Source organism: Alosa sapidissima, chromosome 2, assembly GCF_018492685.1.
Source record: "Alosa sapidissima isolate fAloSap1 chromosome 2, fAloSap1.pri, whole genome shotgun sequence".
Taxonomy (NCBI): domain Eukaryota; kingdom Metazoa; phylum Chordata; class Actinopteri; order Clupeiformes; family Clupeidae; genus Alosa; species Alosa sapidissima.
Window position 1 is genome coordinate 24,727,495 of NC_055958.1, and position 20,000 is coordinate 24,747,494.

Genomic DNA, 20,000 nt, shown 5'->3' on the forward strand with positions numbered 1-20,000 from the left:
GCCCCATATTTTGCAGTTAAGACTGGTGATTTTGGAAAGCTGCCCTATTGGAGAGCCAAAAGGTGTAAATAAACAGAGCAAGCACAACACAGCAACCGAATCAAATCCACTGTGCCCTGACGACTGAAGATTAAGGTAGTAATCTGTCACTGAGACAACTAAAACCACAAAACACACTCATGCATGTTACAGTGGTGAATTGTCATATATTGAGCCTCAGGAAACTTGAGACTCAAGATTCATTCGCACAGGAGGGATAAGTCAGACAGCAGAATCCTCATTCAGACTTAGCTCTGGAGAAAAGCGAAAGCTGTCTCGAGAAGTTAAGATAACACATTCCTTCCTCACACGGCTCTACACTCTACAGTCCTGCCAGGTTCAGAGGGACCCAGCGTGGCCGGTCGAGCAAGTTCAGCAGCACACGCACCTGCGACATGGCAACAGCAGCAGCAACACTTTGCAGCGATCCAACCGCAGCAGGAACGCAAGTGCCTCCCGCTCTTCATCCTGGTCGCCGGTTAGCCGCTCATGGTCGCGGAGCTAGAGACAACAGCGTTGGGGAGAGCGCGACGGCAGAGAGAGAGAGAGACGCGGGAGGTGGAGGCGCTCCACTCACACACACGCACATACACACACACCCAGAAGAAGTCATGAATGGCTGGATGACTGTGGCTTGGAGCAGCCAGACGCTACTCCAAGTTCAGGCTGTGCTACTCAACGAAAGGGGGGAGGAGCAAGGGAGGAATATCCAACACACACACACACACACAACTTCCAGCTCACACTGAGCGGATTAGAGAAAAGGAGGAGAGTTTAAGTGAAACAAGAGAGAGGGAAGAAAAATAGAGAGAGCCAGAGAGGGAAAAAGACAAAGAGAAAGAGTTAGAGAGGGAGTGAGAGAGGGAATGAGAGTTTGCGCGAGTCATGCCCCCCCCCCCCACCCCACACACACACACTCTACTGAACTCCGCTGACTGACCTTAAGACACAGCTCTCACATTGTGTAGGAGGAGAGCAGTACATATGCGTCACAACACAGAACCGTCTGTGTCTCACTCTTAGAAGGATCCAACGCACACATTTGGCTGATGTGACAACTCAGTCACCATCATCCCATATGGCTGAGACTTAAAGATCTGCAAGTGCAGCGAAGAGAGTTGATAAACAACTCTGCACAGCTTAACTCAACCTCACTATCTACAGAGGAATCTTGTGACTTGACACATTCCTCTCACCGAGGTCTAACTTGATTGTGCACCTGTCGAAACTCCACCTGTGCACCTGTCAAATTCCAATAGCATTACCTGCAGCTGGAATACTTCCCCTTTACTTAGAGCAGATAAAGCAGTTATCTAAAGGATGCAGTTAGACTGTTCTGAGGCAACGTCTGTTTGCAGGCAAGATAAAAATCACATCCTCAAACAAAGCTTGTAAGAGACTTCTATTCCTTCTTCAAGTTACATAGAAGTCCCTCTTGTGTGGAGTGGTCAGAATCCAAGGAGGGGAACAGTGCTCGGAGAATCCCAGCAGTGTCCGGGACAAGGCAGTGGACCCGCGCAGACAGCAGTGCCCTAGTTTCCAGTCCACACCAATGTGGCGCCATAAGCCCGAGAAGACACAGCATGAGAACGGCCCCATGTTCTTACTCCGATCAACATATACTCAACTTGTGTACAATCAAACGATCAACATATACTTAACTCGTATATATACTCAACTCCTATATAATCAGAAGATCAACATATACTCAACTCGTATACAATCAGAAGATCAACATGTACTCAACTCGTATACAATCAGAAGATCAACATGTACTCAACTCGTATACAATCAGAAGATCAAGTTTTATGATTGTTTTTTTATTTCAATGCTGTTGACAATGCAGGGATGGGACTGGTGACAATGCTATGCAATGTATAGGTTTTGAACAACTGCTAACCTGGAGACAGACATGTTTTACATATATAATTCATGTGTCTCCAGAACCATTACAATGTTAATTTCACAAACTCACTAAGTGCAAAAACCTTAACTCTCAAAAAGAGTGCTTTTGTGTAGATAGAAGTCTAAGCTTTATGGGCCTGATGATCATAATGTGTTAAGCCTAGTCTTAGATAAGAAAACTTCAAAGAAAGTTTCCATTGAAAAAAAAAAGTTTTTTTGTCCAGGACCAGCAGAATATGTAACAGACTTATTCTGTGCATTTCTAACCTGCTGATATCATTGCATTGCAAATACCTTGGTACAACTGCTGGCAAAAATATGAACGGTATGTATTACTTCTATTTCCATATTGAACCACTCCAGAAATAGAGCCCAGCCATGTTTTGCATTCTACCACGGAAAGACCGCGTTCACTCCCTTCAAAGAGGCTATGCGTGGAGAATACCCAGAGGTAAGCAAATGAATGCACACAAACGCAAAGCATTTCAGTCATGCACAAAAAAACCACAAGTGAAACACTGTCTGAGATACTGTCTGGGATATGGTCTCTTTTAACTGGGAACTCTCACTCATTTCTACTGATGAACCTTGATTGAGAACAGGGAGAGTCTTTTTTCGGTAAAGAAAGCAGGTGTCATCTTAATTAGTGAGTAGAGTACTCATTAGAGACGGCAGAAAGGCTTTATTTTTCGTTAGAAAAGCCAGCAATCCAGAGACATCAGGTAAATGAATTGCAAATACGCACATTCCTATGAGCCTAACTTACATTCATGTGAAAAGAAGTCTATTCGTTTTTTTTTCTTTCAGAAATGTTTTTCAGAAAATGTTTCCCGAAAACTTCTTGATAACCATGACGTCTCGTTGAACATGAGGAACATTTCTCAGAGATTTCTAATTGACACCATATTTCTTTCGAAAGACAAACCATTGGTTTTGTCTCTAAAGATGGCACAAAATAGGGGATGATGTTTCAAACCCAAACACAGAGGATGTGGGAAGTAGAGGAAATTCCCTTGGACAACAGCAAAGGGGTCAGACGCACCGAGATGTCACACAATTGCCAGAGATTTCACCACATGGCCTATCGCTCAGCCCTTCACCCTGCTGAGCACTAGTGACCCTTAGCCCCACCAAACAGACACAATCTCGGACACCAGACTGAATAAAGGCGTTGAACTGACCCAGGAAAAGGCTCATATACAGTATATGAGCCATGTCATCCAGTAAGTAGAGTAACTCACTGATAAGTTAATATATCCACAACGAGGACATCAAATTAGCTTCTCAGTAATTTGGGTTAAAAATGGATATCGATGAAGACATAATGATATTGTGAAATGAATGACAAATTTATTACTAATAACACATAATCCCTGATTCTAATAAAATAGGTGGCGCAGTATAATCAGAAGCAGAGGGGGGAGTCCATAAGGGATTCATCAGTGATCCTGAGTGCTTGTGGTGAAGAGTGGAGTGTCTCCTGCCATTACCAAGAGTGGGCAGTCGGAACAAGCCAGGCCTCTTGCGCACACTCGGGCAAAACCACAGAGCTTCTGACCTCCTCTCGCTGCACGCCAGAGAGCCGGCGAAATGTCAAGAGCTTTTCAAGAGTGCAGGGCTCTCCGTCATGCTTGTCAGACTCTCTGGGGTAGTTTGGATGAATGCTGCTGCCCCCTAAAGGCTACCAGTGAAACATCTTTTCTGTGCCACATAAACAATAGGTCTCCCAACCTGCTATGAGACTTAAAAACCACCTACAGCCTTTATTATTATTACCATAAGTTTATTAACTCCAAATGAAAATCACATGACCTTTGAAAACATCATTTCAGCACAATATTGTCCCTTGGAACTTTTTGACGGTGTTACAGACAAATAACATCAAAACCATCTAAGGTGTAAAAAACTGCCGATTATAGTGAGCGAGACTGTGTAAGACTTGGCTTTGGCTGAATTGATTTCCATTTCAGGTGTCTGGTATCCATTTTTTGAACTCAGACAAATCGCTGTGAAACAAGGGCACGAAAGGTGACCTGTGGCTCTTACCTTTGCCAGCAGGGAAGAAGCACTCCATCTCGACGCTGCTACGTGAGTGGGAGATGCACAGGACGCTGCTGGGCACCAAGCCCTCCTGCGGGGGGGTGCGGTCAGTGGTGCGCACCAGGCACCAGCCCGGCCGGTCGCTCGGTCGCTCCAGCAACTCCACCGTCTGGCCCGTCTGGATGCTCAGCTCGCTCGTGCAGCCCGCTGCAAAGTCCTGCAGGACCACGGTCAGCTCGCAGCCTCCAGACAGCTGGACAGGAGAGAGAGAGAGAGAGAGAGAAATGTCATGTCATCATTGTCTGAAAAGTGAAATGATATGCCATTACATCCAAATGAAAGAGACCAACTTTCCAAGTGGTTAAGTTGTTTACAGAACAAAGCATTCTAAATTTTAATCAACATAATATTCTACACAGATGAGTGGCCTTAGACAGAGGCAAGGTCCCTTCTCCACTTCCCATTAGATATGGTGTGTTTGCAAGATATAACTGACATTTTTGGTATTAGATATTGTATAATATGTAACATTTTGCGTCTAACTAGGAGTAAGAAATACTGCAATATAATACAGACAATAATTATTATTTAGGCAATATGGCATGAGAGAGAGTGGAATTAGTAAACAATATCCTCACATCTGTGATTTGGCTGTGGGCATGAGTTACAACAGAGTTCATGTGAACTGTGTATCGAGATGACTACGGGAAACATATGACTAACACCACAGAACATTTGATGAGGCCAAAAACCCTCCCTGTTGCTCAGCCTGCTTGTGATTTAGGCAATTAGGAAATAAGGCCCTAATGCATGACTCCGCTACAGTCTCACAATTCTTTTTCAAACACTTGATCAAGTGATCAAGTGATACAAATATCTTGGCGTGCTCCTTGATTCTCACCTCACTTATAGACAGCACTTCCTAACAAACTCAATCAGAAATTGTATGTTTGAACAGATCAGATCAGAACATATCTGTCACTTTCTGTCTCAGGAACCTACAGTACCTACTGTACCTCTCAACAATATCCTACTCTGTCTCCCAATCTGGTGTCTTACCACAAAGGAAAATATCAAAGAAATAGCCAGACTCCACAACAGAGTCTACAAGATCCACAATAATCTTCCAAATTGGACTCAGCACTGTACTGCACTCACACATTCAAATGCCATGAGTTTTCAGGACTACACAAACAGCCATGCTTATTACATGCTTTGTTCAGATTCAACATAGTAGCCCCTCATCAATTCTTACTACTCTTGATCCAGCACATAACACACGTCTGGAGCGCTTCACCAGATCAGTCACACAAGTACTTCTTCCAACACTTGCCTACAAAAACCGCTATAGTCAGAGATCCTTTCTTCATACACCAATATCTGGACTGAGCTCTCCTATCACATCAGAACCCTACCATCTATCACACATTTCAAAAAATGAAATGCATACAAACACCTTCTCTTTGACAGTTACACCTGTAGCCATTGACTTATTTTCCATAACTGGTCAGACTGGTCAAAAACACACCGCTCAAATCCTCTCCTCCTTGAAGGTCCAAGTATTGTAGCTGTCTGTATGGCTTGTAGCTGTTGTGTTGTCTTAATTCCTGTTTGACGTCCTCTAACTATGTCTTGTCTTGACTGCTTTGTTGATACAGTATGATCTGTAACGTGTCTGTATTGTGCAGTGCAGAACAGGAACCTGCTGTAACCTGCTGTTTTCAAGGCCCAATTAACTGTAACTGCATTTCCTATAAAAAATAGGAAAAAATACAAAACAAGCTGACAGGGACAACCTGCTTTAAGGGGAATCTATGTGGCTTTACAGTGTAAAAAAACAAATTGAGGCTACATGTAAGTGTCGCCCCAGTCGTGATTTTATAGCATATTTCACTGGTTCAGTTTAATTAATAAAATGTTAATTGTTTACAAAAGTTTTGATCTCATGGCCATCCCAGAGAGTGTGACACCACATAAAGAGAGACAAATGGCTTTCCAAACAGTGAGAGGATCAAGGCAAGTTGTGGTCATTCAGGTGAAGTCCCTATTGGACCGTGAGCCATCCTCCCTTCCCTCTACAATTACAGTTACAAATCAGCTCCACACTGTTTCCCCCCTGCTGACCGCAACTTTGGCGAAGACAGAGGCCTACACGGCACGGGGACAACGAGCCTTCCAGCAGCTCCATGTGTGCATGAACCCAAGCAGGAAGCTATGAAAGACGGAGGAATAAAGAATATCTTAAGCCTTAGGAAGAGGGATAAAAAAGAGAGACAAGTGTGAGAAGTGCGGAGGAAAGGTGGAAAGGATGAAAGGAAAGAGAAATACACAGTAAGGTATGAGCTACACCAGGCGCGTAACTGAAGAGTTCCGTTCGCGTTGCGTCTGCTGCAACAATTAGCTTCCATTATAATCAATGGAAGTAGCTACACCAGACGTGACAGTGGGGCGTACGATCGAAAAAAATAGACCATTCATCTAAAATGGATTTTACGTGTCGCGAACGGAACGCTTCAGTTACGCGCCTGGTGTAGCTCATACCTAAGAGTCAAGGCATCGGCATGAATGACAGTGACCGGGACTGTGAGTAGGAGAATGACAAAGAGACAAAAGTTTTAGGAGAGAGAGCATTTTAAATAGCCATTACAGGAATGGCTGAGCCGTCTGGGCTTTACCCTGGCTGACCCGTCAGCGGGGTGAGGTACGATGCTCCCCTACGGCTCGTCCTCTCAGCCCACCCACCGAGCCCTGCTCTCTCTAACGGGGGGGGGGGGGCTCTGTGCATCCTATGGTGAGTTAATCACCACCAGCCATCCCTCTCTCCCCACCCCCTCTCCTCTCCATCTCTCTCTCTCTCTCCTCCTTTCCTCTCCATCTCTCTCTCTCCTCCTTTCCTCTCCATCTCTCTATCTCTCTCCCCTTTTCCTCTCCATCTCTCCTTCTAACCTGGTCTCACCAAATGGGTGTTGGCTCTGTCCTCCAGAAAGCACAGCTGGCGCGTTACATTAAAGCTCTGTTTCAAACAATACGCACACTGTGCAAACATGAGGCTTCATTATACAACCATTTCCACAGATAATTAATGTTGACAATATTCTCCAAAGAACAAATTGGAGGCTGTGCAACAAAACCACCCTGAAAAGCGTTCTGTGTGTCTGTACCGGAAGGCATTATAGGGTAGGGACTAACTTTGGACCTCAGACAAACAATAATGAAACATTTAGTTTCCATAAGACTCACAGAATATAAAGGTAATGTGTCATAAGGAATGTGTCCAAGCTTTCACAAGGAAACGGGCCTTGAGATTTGAAATGAGCTTTGTGGAAGTCTATTCCTGGTTATTCTGTGAATAAACCAGATGGATGTGCACTTTCTCTTCAGCGACCTCTGCCAACTTGCCATTTATTGACCGACTAGTGCACTTAAATGTAATATGTCATTCATACGTCGACTCTTGCCTCCTTTATGTGTGCACTTGATTACATAACTTCATGACTGTTTGATCTCATTAAATTGATATGCGCTCAGAAATTGCACGGTCTGTCTACTTTACGGTGGCACGCACATCTAGTTTGATAGATTTGAGAGGAGGCCCGTCAGACCCTGCTAATGACAGCCTGTGTGTGAGGTAGAGCTCTTGAGTCGAGAGGTGTGCAGAGCAGAGCAGTGCAGTGCAGTGCAGTCGGCCTCAGGCACCCAGCTGTGGAAGCCATCAGCACTGCCGGTGCAGACAGCCGGCCTAGCGCCTTCCTGAGCACCTGCTTCCACTTACTACTCCAACATGACATCACCTCTGTTTACTCTCCAGGGAAGAGAGAGAGAGAGAGAGAGAGAGAGAGAGAGAGAGAGAGAGAGAGAGAGAGAGAGAGAGAGAGAGAGAGAGAGAGAGAGAGAGTGAAGGAGAGTGAAAGACAGATAGCAGGCGTGTGCAGTGCTAAGAGAAAGCCTGCAAGCACACACTATCCTCCATTAAGTGAATACCTCACACAGATCAAATAAACAAGTGAATTAACAAGTGTTCTCTCTTCATGCTAATGGGAAGTGTACACATCTCAACTGCTGACATCACTGAACAACAAGTCACACGATTAGACTCATGTTTCCCCATAACAGCACAAACAACAACAACAACAACAATAACAACCTGGTCTTATTGCATTTAAGGGGAAGGACCATCCCTTTGTGACAGACAGAGAGAAGATCAGATTGTACAGTGAGCAGTCTGGATGTAAAATGCAGTGCATTCAATAAATGCGCCAGATGAATTAAGTTGATTTAATTAAGGCTTCACAATGGCACCCTGCCAATTACAGTAACAAAATTAAATTCTGAAATGAAATACTGACCCCCTGGAAATTGGATCATAATTTATGCACAGTGAATAATAGAAGAAAAAAACATTCAGTGCCCTCATTTCCTTTAGCATATGAGGAACTGAGTCCAATTCCATTATGAGGGAAGATCACCACATGGCAGTCAAAAGGACATACTCAAAATAACAGAGTTACACCATAGTCTTTCCCACCCTAATCAGCCAGTATGGAAATTGAAGTGGGGGTGTTTTTGAACAACATTTAGGTCCAAGTGATGAGCCTAAAGCTAAATCTAAATTCTGACTCTACAACAGCAGTTCCACAACATACAACTACAAGATTCAGAACAACTCAAGAACAAGCTCAAACTGCCTCCAATCTGGCATTCCTCTCAAATCACTAGGCTTCTGAAATAATACACTGGAGATGGAATCGGTTTCCACTCTATAGTGGAACAAATGAAAGAAAAATGAGAGAGTGAGAGTGCGTAGTCGACTGTGGATTTAAATGGCACTCCCCAAAATATGATTGCCCAGAGAAGAGTGGGGGAAAATGCCCATGTTTCCAGTACCTCATGGCGTGACGTCTAGAAAGAGTGTTTCAGTCATGGGGGCTTTAAAGAAAAAAGTTATTTCTGTCTCCTCTCAATTCAATTGGTTGGAATGTTTGCCACATGGGAAATGGAACATAGACATAGACAGCTACTTGAAAAGAGAGGGAACATGGCTTTCGTATTTTAATTATATGCAGCAGTCTCCTTTAAGTGAATTTAAATTGTTATAAACTTAATTCTAAAATAGGACCAAAGTAACAATTAGAAGTGTCATTTCAAGGTTCCTCTACATTGAGACCTATAATAGTCAATTAGCACTGACACAAAATTGTGTGAGTCTCTTCAAAGCTCTTTTGAAATGGGCATATGACATGGCTCAGTGTACATGAAGAGTAAGGCTGTCTGTCTAATGATAGGCCGAGACAGAAGATGGAGACACACAGACACACACACACACAGACACAGACACACACAGTGAGGGTTTTTTATCACTCGGCGCGGATGACCCACTGCTCAAAGGTGAAACTGAAAGGCTTGTTCAGAAAAGAAAAAAAAAACTTGCATGCCCTCCCTGAAACAAACACCAGGAACAAAACAAAATACACCCCCCTCCCCCTCCCAAATAATCTTGAATGCAGCTTAGGCAGCGAACCAGAGTTTAATTAGATTGCACCTCTCCACCTGCGCAGGTTTGTTTCTGAAATGTCAGTGGTGGACAGGTATAAGCCAAAGCAGCAGATGGGTCCAAAGCCCTTCAGACCCCTAACAGCCCGACAACAAACAAACACACACACACACACACACAACCCCTCTACCCCATCTGCCCGTCTCGGTATCAGGTCACCCAGAGCAGGGCAGACAGGCCATGTTGCCATGCAACTCCCAGCCCCTGAAGATGAATGTCTCCTCATATCCCCTCCAGAATGGGCACTGCCCACATCAAACAACACAGCGACAAATCCTGTGGTCTGATCCCTCAGGGCTAACCAGTCCAGTGTTGTGTACACACTGCAGTGTGTCTATCCTAACAATAATCTAGATCAGGTATAAAGGTCAAAAGCTATGGTACAATCAAGCTATGGCAACTCAGAAAATTGAGTTGAAATGAATAAATTGCCAGTAGGGAGAAAAAAAAGCATTAAGTAAATAATGACAGTGCTGTGGAAGAGAGGCGTTGGAGCACGGTAATATAAGAGTCCTTGAGCAAACATGCCACTGGTTGACCTCATTTTTGTGCGCCCCGGCAGGCCAAACCAAACACAGACCATCAGCTCGGCTGCCCACTAGATCCTCTCCTGCACCTCCACAACAATTTCAGAAACTTTAGGACAAATCCTCTCTAACAACTATAAGCAAAAATCAGGATGATGCAGTAGTGTGTGTGTGTGTGTGTGTGTATGTGTGTGTGTATGTGTGCAGGAAACAGAGGCCGTTTAGCATGTGTTTTTTGGTGAGTGTACTCTCTCCAGCATTATCTCTCTCGGAGGGCTATAATAGCCTGTTTCCTGTGCCGGCTCCTTACCCCTACGCTTAACCATTAATCTGCTTCTCAGCTGGAGCTCCACAAACATGCTGCTAGCGCTGGATTGCCCATAGCACACATTCAACTCAATCTGCATGTACAGTATAGGAAGCATAACTGCAGATCAACAGAAAGATATACGATTCAAAAGTTTTTTTTTCGAATGAGAATGCACTTACAAATTAGCATGTGTTTTTAACATGTCATGGTGTTTTGACTGAGACATGCTTCATTAAATCTCATCATACCAAAACTAGACTGTTGCTCTTAAACTGTAGGCAAGAGAGGCAGAAATCAGGCAGCACATTTGTTATGCTGACTTGCAGCCTCATAAAAATTCATCTGCGACACAGACAAGCCAAGTGCCTGAGAAAACATCTGTCTGGACACCTTCTTTCCTTTCAGCGTGACCAAACCGAGCTGGTAAACAAAGCGTCAGACACTGAATATAAAACACTCACCTTGAGTGGTCAGCACACAGTCTTTATGGAACCGTTAGGTTAGGAAAAGTTAATCTGCTTTACTTACGCGACTGCTCCCTTTGAAAAGTTTAAAGCTCATCCACTTTGGCATGGTGACTCTTCTTTTGGCTTTTCCCCCCTCTCTCTATCTCTCTCTCTCTCTCTTTCTCGCTGTGCGCTTAGAGCGGTCTAAAATCTGCTCCCAATTGGCTGAGGGAGCAAACTGCTAAACACATGAGGACGTGTGTGTGTGTGTGTGTGTGTGTGTGTGTATGTGTGTGTGTATGTGTGTCTGTGTCTCTCTGTGTGTGTGTGTGTGTGTGTGTGTGTGGGGGGGGGGCATACGCGCGCGCAGCAGCAAGTGGGATAAAACCTGACAACTTCACACAATCTGCCTGTGAGAGACCTTCACCTGTAGTCCCAAGTCTGCATGAGTGTGTGTGTGTGTGTGTGTCTGTACGCATGAGCCAGTGAAAGTGTGGAGCTGAGAGAGAGAGAGAGAAAGAGGGGGAGAGAGAGAGAGAGAGAGTGCAGCTAAGGCCAGCCCTGCCCAGCCCTCCTTGGAGGGAGAGACAGAGTAAGAATCAAAAAGAGAGAGTGATAGAGAGAGAGAATTAGAGACAAAACACACAATACGTGTGCTTGTGTGTTTGAAGGTGGGGGTGTGGTGGTGGGAGAGAAAAGAAGCCACATCTCTTCACCCATGAGCACGAGGGCAATCTTGTGACTTCAGGATGGAGCGGCAACGCTGCGAGAGAAAAGGTTCATTCTAGTGGGCAGGAGTGAACAGGCTAATGGATCTGATTTCCTGAGGTTACTCTAACCAAGGCTCAGTCACAACTTTGGTGAATGAACAGCACATGTTTGTGCTCTGTGGAGTGGCCGAGGCAAGCTCTCTCTACAATAAAGACATGCACTGCACTCTGGCTACGTAGAAACAAACAAACACACACACACACACACACACACACAATGCATGAAGATAGCATCAAACAGCGCCTGTCTATTTTTGCTCAGACAATGACGCTCTAATACGGCTTAAGATTTTCAACATGTTTTTCTCCGAAATGCGGGCGCGGAGACAGAAGGGGTGGTGCCGTCTGCAGCCGGCAGGAAAGGTTCACCCATAAAAGTGTCTCTCCCCTGGCTGCTGCGCCACCAGGGCTATGGTGTGGAACAAGCCCCGCAGAGCAAGACAGTTGCGCCAGGAGACAGACGGGGGGGGGGGGGGGGGGGGGGGGGGGGGGGGGGGGGAGAGAGAGACGGCTAGGTCTGGTCTGAGGCTGAGGGGGTTGGAGCTGCCTGCGTTGGTGCGGCATGGCAGCACATCAGCCTGGACGCAGAGTGGGCACATGGAGGGTTTGGAAGGGGCCCCAGGTCCCAAAAAAAACCCCTCCTTTACAAGACAAACAGCAGCCATGTGCGTATATGGAACAATTGACATAGCTGTTCTGGTGGAGTAACTACAAGTGCCTTGGGTGAAAAAAGGGGAAAATGCTAAAAAACAAACTGCTAAATGACACCTAAAAAAATTTTTGCCTGTAGTTTCTGGGTAGACATGTGATTTAGAAACATAGCCTTGAGTTCAGGGCCCTTGCTTTTCAGAGACTGCTGTAGCTAGACTGGGTTCATTCACAATGCGCTGTAATTACTCTAACAAGCTGTCATCAGAAGCATAATTGTTACCTCTGTGCCTCCAAATGCCAACTATCCACTACCAATCCTCAAAATAAAATAGAGGCCAACACCCCCACTCCACTTCAAATCCAAGCGGATAAATAAACCACTTTGTTCCCAGTGACAAATGTGCCAGCTTTCAGCCCCCAGCAGGATCTAGGAGTGTCAGCATGAGGCGAGAACATCAAATCCATGAGCTGAGGAGGAGAGCACAGAGAAAACAAGCTGCTCACGCCTCCCACTCTTCTCATGGACTCCTCAACGGAATAATATTGTTTCTCTGATTATGACCCTCACGCACAGGCACAAACACACGCTCACAGGAGGAGGAGGAGGGTAAGTTGAGGTTTCAGGGAGCTGTAAACGTTGGGGCAGTGGAAACACTTCTGTGTGTCTAGAGGACAAGGAGAGACAAGAGGGAGGGACAGACAAGGGTTCATACATCCAGTCTCTACTCAGCAAGCAACAAGGAAAGGCTGTGCTCGCGTGCGCACGCGCACACACACACACACACACACACACACACACACACACACACACACACAGAGACGGACAGACGGACAAACGGACGGACTCACTTCCCCTCACTTGCTCTCTTCCACCCCATTCATCACAAGCTTAACTAGGCCCTGTCAAACTCTCTGGCCAGCTCGGTCTGGGCCCGCGCAGCCAGGGTGACATTTAGCATCGGGGCAGCGTGTGGGCGTCTGGCCGCACAGCGAGAAAAAGGCCACGGCGGCCCCTCACCTCAACTGACCCCTCTCTCTATGAGGCTCTCTCCGAGCAAGAGAGAGAGACTGTGGAAACTGCCGGAACCTCACGCCAAGATCCGCTGCTCTGGCTGCCGGCCAGCACAGCTCACTACCAGAGGGAGGCATCTGCCCCCACGCTTCCAGGATCTCTTCCTCACTACAGGAGGGACCCGTCCCTTAGATAAGAGGCCCAACACATGGCGCATCAAACCCCCCCCCCACAAGTGTAGCTATCACAGGGCCAGCAGGCATTTACGAGATACGTCCTTATGAGAAAACAGAAGTGGAGAACGGAGGCTTGATGATAGACCCCAGGAAGAATAGCTGCTGCTTTGCAAAAGCTAATGGGGATCTAAATAAAAACAAACAAACAAAGCTTACTGTGATGTGATACGGCTGCTCATAGTGCCTGTGAGGGCACATGCCAGCGCACAACTTGAACAGACTTTTCATGGTGCCATTACGTTCAGTTTCAGGAGTCCATTTCAGAGGGCAGCTGCTGTTACAGAGCAGAGGTAGAGCCCCTGCTGAAAACAATGAGCAGGGCTGGGAAACCCTGTTTGTGGCACCTGTCAATCATCAATCACATGACTAGCAGAGGTGGAGCCTCTAATTAACAATTAGACCTGAGGAAAACCCACTAAAGTAGTTTACTTTGATATGACAAACATGTGTATGTGTGTGCCATATCTTAGGCAAGAACCCACAGGTAAAAGAAACAATTAATAAACAAACTGTCTTGAGTTTTTATTAATATTGACATTTTCATTCTATGTCTAGATGAGGCGGGGCGAGGTTCATTAGAACCCAGCTCTCCTACCTTGTCGCTGTCCATAGTGTTCTGTGAGGTCCTGGAGGCGATGGAAATGGTGTCTGGCTGACTGCTGCCATCACCCTGGCTGTCATCATCTCCTCCGTCCCTGTGACAACACATACCACACACACGAGGGTTTTAGATACACATCATCATGTCAGATAACGTTCTCTACTGGCCAAGGTTTAGACAAAATAACAACCCACTCCATGGTAAGATCACGGCTAAATATTTGAAATTCAAAATATACGGTTCACAATCAACTGCCTACGTTTTTAAGTGTAGTGTAGTGTAGAGTAGTGGTTAGTGTTTTTAAGAAGCAGGAGTTTGACTGAGTGTAAACTTTTCAGTCTGAAGTCTTTAAGAGGCAGCACTCTACTGTGGACGTGACTTAGTTAGCGGTGATTCAAAACAAGCCCTGTGCTCCAGGCAGGCAGGGGGAGTCCTGTGGTGTGATCCACTTTCCACTCCGCTGAGCGCTGCCAACGTTTACAGCTCTCCTTTTCTCATCTCAAGATTTGAAGGATGGATATTGTTGATTAGATGTAGTATACTTAGAATATCCTACAATTTTCTGGCTTTAGCAACACAGTATATCTGTAGGACACTAATGTGGAGGACTGGAATTGTATTGTATGCTTATTGTAGATGGTTGATTTGGTTGGTGATTGGTTATTTCCTTAATCATGTCCCAGTTTAAAGGCCAGACATTAAGATTAACTTCATTAGTGTGGGTATTTCTGCGTCTGTCATAACACATGCTCCTCAGGAAGCCTGACTGGCCAATCAAGACTGCTCCCCCTGTGTGTTCTCCTTAATCTGCAGCCCCACGAGTGCTTGCCCAAGCGCACCTCTTGCTGTTGTTGCGGGGCTTGGCGGGCGTCTTGGGCATGTGGAGGGGCTCCTTGAGCGCCCCCTTCAGGTGAACCGTCCTCTCCTGGATCACCTCCCGAATGTTCTTGATCCACTCCTGCTTGGCCTCGATGCTGGACGCCTGTGAATGAGGTCAATGCATGTCAGGAAATGAAACTGCCCATTTTACACTCCTACATGTCGGGTGTTTTTTTGCTTATAGGAAATGTAGTCAGCAGGTTCGCCGCAGGGACACATGCTGACGCACAGTTTTCTCAAGGACTGGAAAAATAATTTTAAAAACGAGTCGCGTTACCTTGAGGACGGTCTTGTTGTCGGACGACGGAGTTCGTCCAGCCCACAGGGCAAACTTGCAGGGGTCCCCCTCAATGTGCTCCGTCACACCCAGCTCAGAGGTCTGTCAACAGAGGAGCACAGAGAGGATCAGCTTTCAAAACTCCCACCTCCTCCACAACCTCCTCCAACTCCACCACCACCACCACTACCACCACCTCCTCCAACTCAACCACTGCCTCCTCCTCATCACCTCTTTTGGGGCAGCCGTGCCCACTGGTTAGCACTCTGGACTTGTAACCGGAGGGTTGCCGGTTCGAGCCCCGACCAGTGGGCTGCGGCTGAAGTGCCCTTGAGCAAGGCACCTAACCCCTCACTGCTCCCCGAGCGCCGCCATTGTAGCAGGCAGCTCACTGCGCCGGGATTAGTGTGTGCTTCACCTCACTGTGTGTTCACTGTGTGCTGTTTGTGTTTCACTAATTCACTGATTGGGTTAAATGCAGAGACCAAATTTCCCTCACGGGATCAAAAAAGTATATATACTTATACTTATACTTATACCCCTGGAAAGTTTGGAAGCAAACTCTTTAGGCCTTTCATCTCCACAAACCCATCGATTATCTTTCAGAATCATTTCAGGGCAGATCTTCAAAGCCCGATATTGTGTGTGGGGTGGAAGACAGAGCATCAGGCAGTATCGCCTAATTAGATATGGAGGTGTCCTTGGCGTTCTCCGGTTCATCCCCTCTCCTCTGGCGGAGCATCTTTCCAGGACAGCCGTCACATGAGCCAAGCAGCTGCTCTCGGCCGCGTGCAGATTTATTCATAATTAATGCATGAAGACCGGCCTTAATCCACTCCATATGCCCAGCTCCACAAAGCACAGTCTCAACACCCAATCACTACCCACACACTAAACACAGGGAGCACGCTGGGCTGATACACTACACTAACCAGCTTACATACATACACACATGTGAACACACAAATACGCTTAGCATACATAACAAAAGAATATATCCAAAATATCTCTGTTTATGAATTAACCACATGAAAGTGAAACAAAATATTCATAGCATTACTACAAATGTACACCCAGAGATATATATACATATCTATGTGTATACCTATATCAACCCTTACATGCTACATTAGTACCTACAGATTGAGATTGAGTCTAATGGGGTATTTTGGAGGGAGCCCAATCTCAAACACTCATGCATAAATTAATAATGCACCATGATGAGGGAAAGTGTGGATAAAACAAAGAGCAGAAGAGTTCAGAAAAGAGATGTAGAGAACCTAACCACAGAAGACAAGAGAAGTAGAGGAGGAGAGAAGAAAAAGAAGACGAGAGAGTGTGAAGGGTTCAGGTCCCAGGCGGAGAGATACAGCTGGCCGCAGATCAAAGGGAGAATCACTGGATGGCCTCCACCCACTGTGCTACAAGCACAAACATCCCCCACCACTCCCAGCAGCCCCCACCCCCCCGTGCTCTCACAGCCACCCCACGCCTGCAGCTTCACGCTTCACATCAGGCTACACCCAGGTCACTTCTCCAGAAACCCAGAGGTTATGGCAACACTTCCCGGCATAAGGGACATATGTTCCTAGACACGCTGTGCTTTTTAGACCATGACGCTGGACAGAAATAGATACGTCGTCCACCCACACATGCACGCACGCACACACACGCACGCACGCACCAGCAGTTTGTTCTTGTAGAGGTACTTGGTGCGCCCCGCCGAGTCCTTGATCTCCTTGCTGAACACCAGGGAGATCTCGAAGAGAAAGAGGTGGCGATCGCGGCCCTTGCGGATCAGCGACTTGGGGTCCCACACCTGGAAGGTGTCCTGAAGGATGAGCTCGCCTTGGACGTCCAGGTTCTCATCGAAACCTGAGGAGACAGCAGGGGTGGACAACGCGCATGACAAGCAGCCATTTCAATGGATTACAGCATGTGGATTTCTCCTGGTGTCGAGAGGAGAGGTATTGATTGAGGTGATTGAGCTAACAGCTTGAGTTGGGTATGCTTATCACGTTGTACGTACCTTCCAGCATGCTGACATGCATGGCATCGTTAGCTCTCTTTGGAACGCTCAACATCACCTCCAGACCATCCTTAATCTCACCCTTACCCTCCTCACAACAGGAGAGCAGCTCCTACAAGATACAGAGAAACAGACAAATAGATAGATAGATAGATAGATAGATAGATAGATAGAGAGATACAGGGATAGACAGAGAGAGAGAGAGAGAGAGAGAGGAGGAGAGAGAGAGAGAGAGAGAGAGAGAGAGAGAGAGAGAGAGAGAGAGAGAGAGAGAGAGAGAGAGAAAAAGGGAAAAGGGTAGAGGTAGGGTAAATGGTTACGGATCATAGATCAGTATCATCCCTGTCTAGAGTGTTTCTATCTTTTAAGTGTTAAGACATACTGAGCTTTTGCACTTTGCAATATGTCTCCTCTATATCTGAGGGCTTTGCACATTTCTGTCTGGTTCAATGCAGCGTCATGCATCCGCTTGGCAGGAGCGTCATTATGTAGGACAGCTCCCACATGAACGCTGGGAGAGGAAAGGATTGCTGCGTAACTCCTCGTGCCCTACGCAGGGAAGGAGAGATGGGGTTGGGAGATGACTCGCTAGGCTGAGCCCGGCCCGGCTCTCAGGAAGTTTACGTCTCTGGAGGTTGGACGCAGTGGACGGGGCAGTAATGAGGCAAGCGCCTGTGTGTGTGTGTGTGTGCGTGTGTGTGTGATTGGAAGAGTGAGCATCTGATGGGAACTCATTAGCATGGAAGAAGGTGCCGGAAAAAAACATGTGTAAACAACACCATTTAGGGCTGGGAGAGAAAAGCAAGAAGAGTGAGAGGAAGAGAGAAAGACAGAGAGAGGAAGAGTGTGTTAGAGGAAAAGAGAGAGGAAGAGTTTGTTAGAGAGAAAGAGAGAAAGAGAGAGAGAATGCTTTGATGTGGTGGGAGCCTCTCAGGAGAGGAGGCTAATCAGCAGGCTCCGGTCTGAGTGTGGGTATACCTTCAGGAGGAGCTGGTACTTAGTGATCCGCTGCACGGGCTTGATAAGGTAGGAGGAGATGGAGTTGGCCAATCCGTGCCTCTGCTGGATCTCCTGCAAACAGCAGCGGGACATGGTGAGGTGTGAGAGGGGGCTCGCGGCATGTTTACACTGACACACAGCCTGGCCTACTTAGCTTAGGCTTTTGGATGACGTTACACTGATAGTGATCATAAGCGTTTGTCTTTGAGAGAGAAGAAGTGTGTCAGAGTACTGAGTGCTGCAGAGAAGTTTCACTGCCAAGTTTATCAGATTATTAGCGCCATCTACAGGCTAAGAGACAGAACTTTAAAAAGAAAAGAAAATCATGCACAGAGAGACATATTTTACAGACATCATCTCATCATTATTAAGTCAAACCAGGTAACAGACAGATTGGATAGGAAGTACAATGTTTTTGATTTACTTACGTCAAAAAAGCTTCCAGCATGTTCCAGGATGAGTTGGCTTGAGTCTGGTTTATTTTTACAGTAACTGACATACATATTGAATTTGTCAGCCTGGAAAACAGAGCGGAGTGATTTTCCATTCAGGGATTCAACATCTGTGCTTTACATACACAAACAGCCTCCTGACAGCATAGCTATTCAATCTAAAACATTTCTGACAGATTCAAAAAAACGCTAAAAAATATACTAATGCACATAATGTAACCACTAAAATGAGTAAATGTTATCTATTTCATCAACTTAATTTAACATACAATGACATATTTCTTCAGTCATGTATTTATAAACCTTTATTTTAACCCTAGATGTTCATTATAATTTGCTACTACAGCTGCATTAGAGAAACACCAGTGCTGTTTTTCTATGTGCTGAGAGGACCGCTCCCACATCCCCTTCAGCGGTGTCTCTTACCCATGTGACAAAACAATGGCCCACGTCCTCCGGCAGCTGCTCGTAGTTCACCAGCTCTTTAAGGAAAACGCTGCACAGAGCCAATCACAACACGGCAGAATGCAAATGAGCTCTAATCACAGGCGGGGCCGATTAACACATCACACGACAGACATGATCACAGAGGCATTTACATGGATTTACATGCCGGGCTGAAAGAATGATACCCAAATCTGCCTAATGTATTCTTTGTTTTATGCAAGACGACACAATGATTAAATATGTAATTGTGCACACATCACGTTCAAACCACACACAAAAGCCCTCGTTAGATAACCCTGTTATTCATTTAAATAAGCACGACAAGGCAGCGGTGGCCGTACTTGTTATGGAAATCGTAGATTTCCTGAATATTCCCAAAGATGATGTGCTCCTTGTTGACGATTCCTGGTGGGGTCTCCTCCACTCCACTCGTCATCTCCCAGTGGTACGTCTACAAAGGAACAAGAGGATGCCCAGCTTAACTTCCAGCTTGACTCACATCCTCAACCAAGACCCTAATCAAGTTTCATCTTAATAGGGATCGGGCTTGCATTACAAAACGCTGTCGAGAAAATGCTGGTCTCAAGTGCGGAAGTGCTTTATCGGTCGAGAGCCAATTTATCAGCTTTTACGCTGCTGCATTTTTTTTTAGCAAAGTGATCAAATGAAGGCTGTGTCTTACTTCTAAACATTCGTGCAAATCCCTGACGTAGGCCTTTTCCGTTTGAAGCAGCTCCGCCATAATGAACCTGCAGAGGAGAGGGGAGTTAAAAGGAGGCCTATTCCATCCATGCCTAACACATGCCTAACACATGCCAACAAACTCGAG

At 46.0% G+C, this 20,000-nt stretch overlaps 1 protein-coding gene across 4 annotated transcripts in view; it reads right to left on the bottom strand.

Annotated features, from left to right (window-relative positions):
• Nucleotides 1-20,000, bottom strand: part of kalrna (kalirin RhoGEF kinase a) — a 150,310-nt gene that overhangs the window by 24,146 nt on the left and 106,164 nt on the right. For 2 of the 4 annotated variants that reach the window (XM_042068980.1, XM_042068981.1), the window contains exons 25-35: nucleotides 19,854-19,920; nucleotides 19,513-19,622; nucleotides 19,151-19,220; nucleotides 18,701-18,790; nucleotides 18,252-18,344; nucleotides 17,274-17,385; nucleotides 16,929-17,119; nucleotides 15,245-15,346; nucleotides 14,928-15,070; nucleotides 14,083-14,182; nucleotides 3,991-4,237 (exon numbers count right to left, since the gene is read on the bottom strand). In XM_042068980.1, the coding sequence (XP_041924914.1) occupies nucleotides 3,991-4,237; nucleotides 14,083-14,182; nucleotides 14,928-15,070; nucleotides 15,245-15,346; nucleotides 16,929-17,119; nucleotides 17,274-17,385; nucleotides 18,252-18,344; nucleotides 18,701-18,790; nucleotides 19,151-19,220; nucleotides 19,513-19,622; nucleotides 19,854-19,920 (1,325 nt within the window). Of the gene's footprint in view, nucleotides 1-427; nucleotides 797-3,990; nucleotides 4,238-10,900; nucleotides 10,961-14,082; nucleotides 14,183-14,927; nucleotides 15,071-15,244; nucleotides 15,347-16,928; nucleotides 17,120-17,273; nucleotides 17,386-18,251; nucleotides 18,345-18,700; nucleotides 18,791-19,150; nucleotides 19,221-19,512; nucleotides 19,623-19,853; nucleotides 19,921-20,000 lie in introns of those variants that run through there. The other 2 variants (XM_042068982.1, XM_042068983.1) reach the window with 2 other exon arrangements.